This window comes from Phytophthora parasitica (assembly GCF_000247585.1).
Source record: "Phytophthora parasitica INRA-310 unplaced genomic scaffold supercont2.3, whole genome shotgun sequence".
In the NCBI taxonomy this organism is placed as follows: Eukaryota; Oomycota; class Peronosporomycetes; order Peronosporales; family Peronosporaceae; genus Phytophthora; species Phytophthora nicotianae.
This window is the reverse complement of record NW_008648989.1, coordinates 1,219,468-1,220,862: the sequence shown is the minus strand read 5'-3', so window position 1 is coordinate 1,220,862 and position 1,395 is coordinate 1,219,468. Positions and strand designations below refer to the sequence as shown.

At 48.0% G+C, this 1,395-nt stretch overlaps 1 protein-coding gene across 1 annotated transcript; it reads left to right on the top strand.

Annotated features, from left to right (window-relative positions):
• Positions 1 to 219: 219 nt before the first annotated feature.
• Positions 220 to 649, top strand: PPTG_21074 (hypothetical protein; the record flags this gene model as incomplete). Its single annotated transcript, XM_008895527.1, has 2 exons — positions 220 to 372; positions 434 to 649. The coding sequence occupies 2 exons, from the start codon at positions 220 to 222 to the stop codon at positions 647 to 649; spliced, it is 369 nt and encodes a 122-aa protein (XP_008893775.1).
• Between the last annotated feature and the right edge of the window lie 746 nt (positions 650 to 1,395).

The window sequence follows — 1,395 nt, the reverse complement described above, 5'->3', positions numbered from 1 at the left end:
GGTGGCTCCGACAACAGTTTTGCGAGAGGTAACTCTTCCCAAACCCAGCTCTAACAACGGCGTCGCTGGGCCGACACTATCCCCGTACGAGCGTATGAGGCAGTTGCTGGTTTCCAGGACCGAAGAATCCAGAGTTATTAACACCGTGGACGGTACGTAAAATTCAGAAATTTTAGATTCGTAACATCAGTACTTGGTTCGTGTTGTCAAGTAGACTTGATGATCCACCTGACTGGGGCAGACAAACACAAGCCTGTGCGGATTCGAATGCGGTTAATCTGGGTATCAGAACACACGCATAAGCCGTGGAAATTTGCTCGCCTTTACTTTGTTGATGCTAGCGCTCAGGAAAGCCTCGAGGACATGCTACAGGTACGTTAATGCATTTCAAGTCAACTGAATCAAATAAGAGCTACTAAGAAAAGTCGGATAGGTCTTCCGTGAGCCCTACGAAGCCAATTCTCAAGAGGTCGATTCGCTGTTACTGACCGCCACGGTGTGGAGTGCGGAGATCGACTCAGAGTTTCTTCCTCCCCCGGGGCAAATCGTTTGCATCAACGGCTACACCAACCTTAAGGCGTATGGAGGAGCAATTTGCCAGCTCACGACTCGATTTAGCCAGCTAAGCTGGGAAGGTCAGGAAGATTAACCTCGGCCTAATGATGCAGGTTCAATCGTCTTACTATAGTTTTTACCATTTGAGGCTAGGATTAAAGTTAAAATTAGGTAAATAGTACCGTTTTCTAAATGGGTACACAATTGAGACCTTCTAATTCACTTCTTGCGCCATTTCGAAAGTGGAGCAGGGGAACGCAGGTAAGTTAACGACAGACCTGGAAGCGTACCATTTTGTTCGAGAAGAAAACGTAACATTATGCGATGCAGATGACAAAGCAGCAGGGCGCAAAAACATACCGCACCGGTGAGATGGAACTCTTGTTGACTCTCACTACACAACATCTACCAAGCACCAAAAACGAATGGGAAGCTGTCGCTGCAGAGTACAAGCGATCTAAAGCATCGCAATGGAAAACGCGAGATGCAACGAGCTTGAAGAGGAAATTTCGCAACATGTGTGCAGCCTCGAAACAGACCAGCACAGAGCTAGCTTCCGAAACCAGAGACGTGATGAGGATGATGAAGCAACAACGGCCCGTACATTCTCACCAAGTTCCACGCACCAAAACCGACTGAAGCGGATGACTGTCTCTCACCCTTTAGGCCTCATTACTGCGGCGAGCAAGGCGGCGGTCACTCAAACAAGCAGCTTCGTGAGTTGTTTCAACAGCGCACGTCAGATCAACGTCCGGCCCGACGCCATCACAAAGAAATTTTGACGAACATTGCTTATCTAAAACTTTCCATGGAGAGTTTTTTTGCTGGCAGAACCTCCTT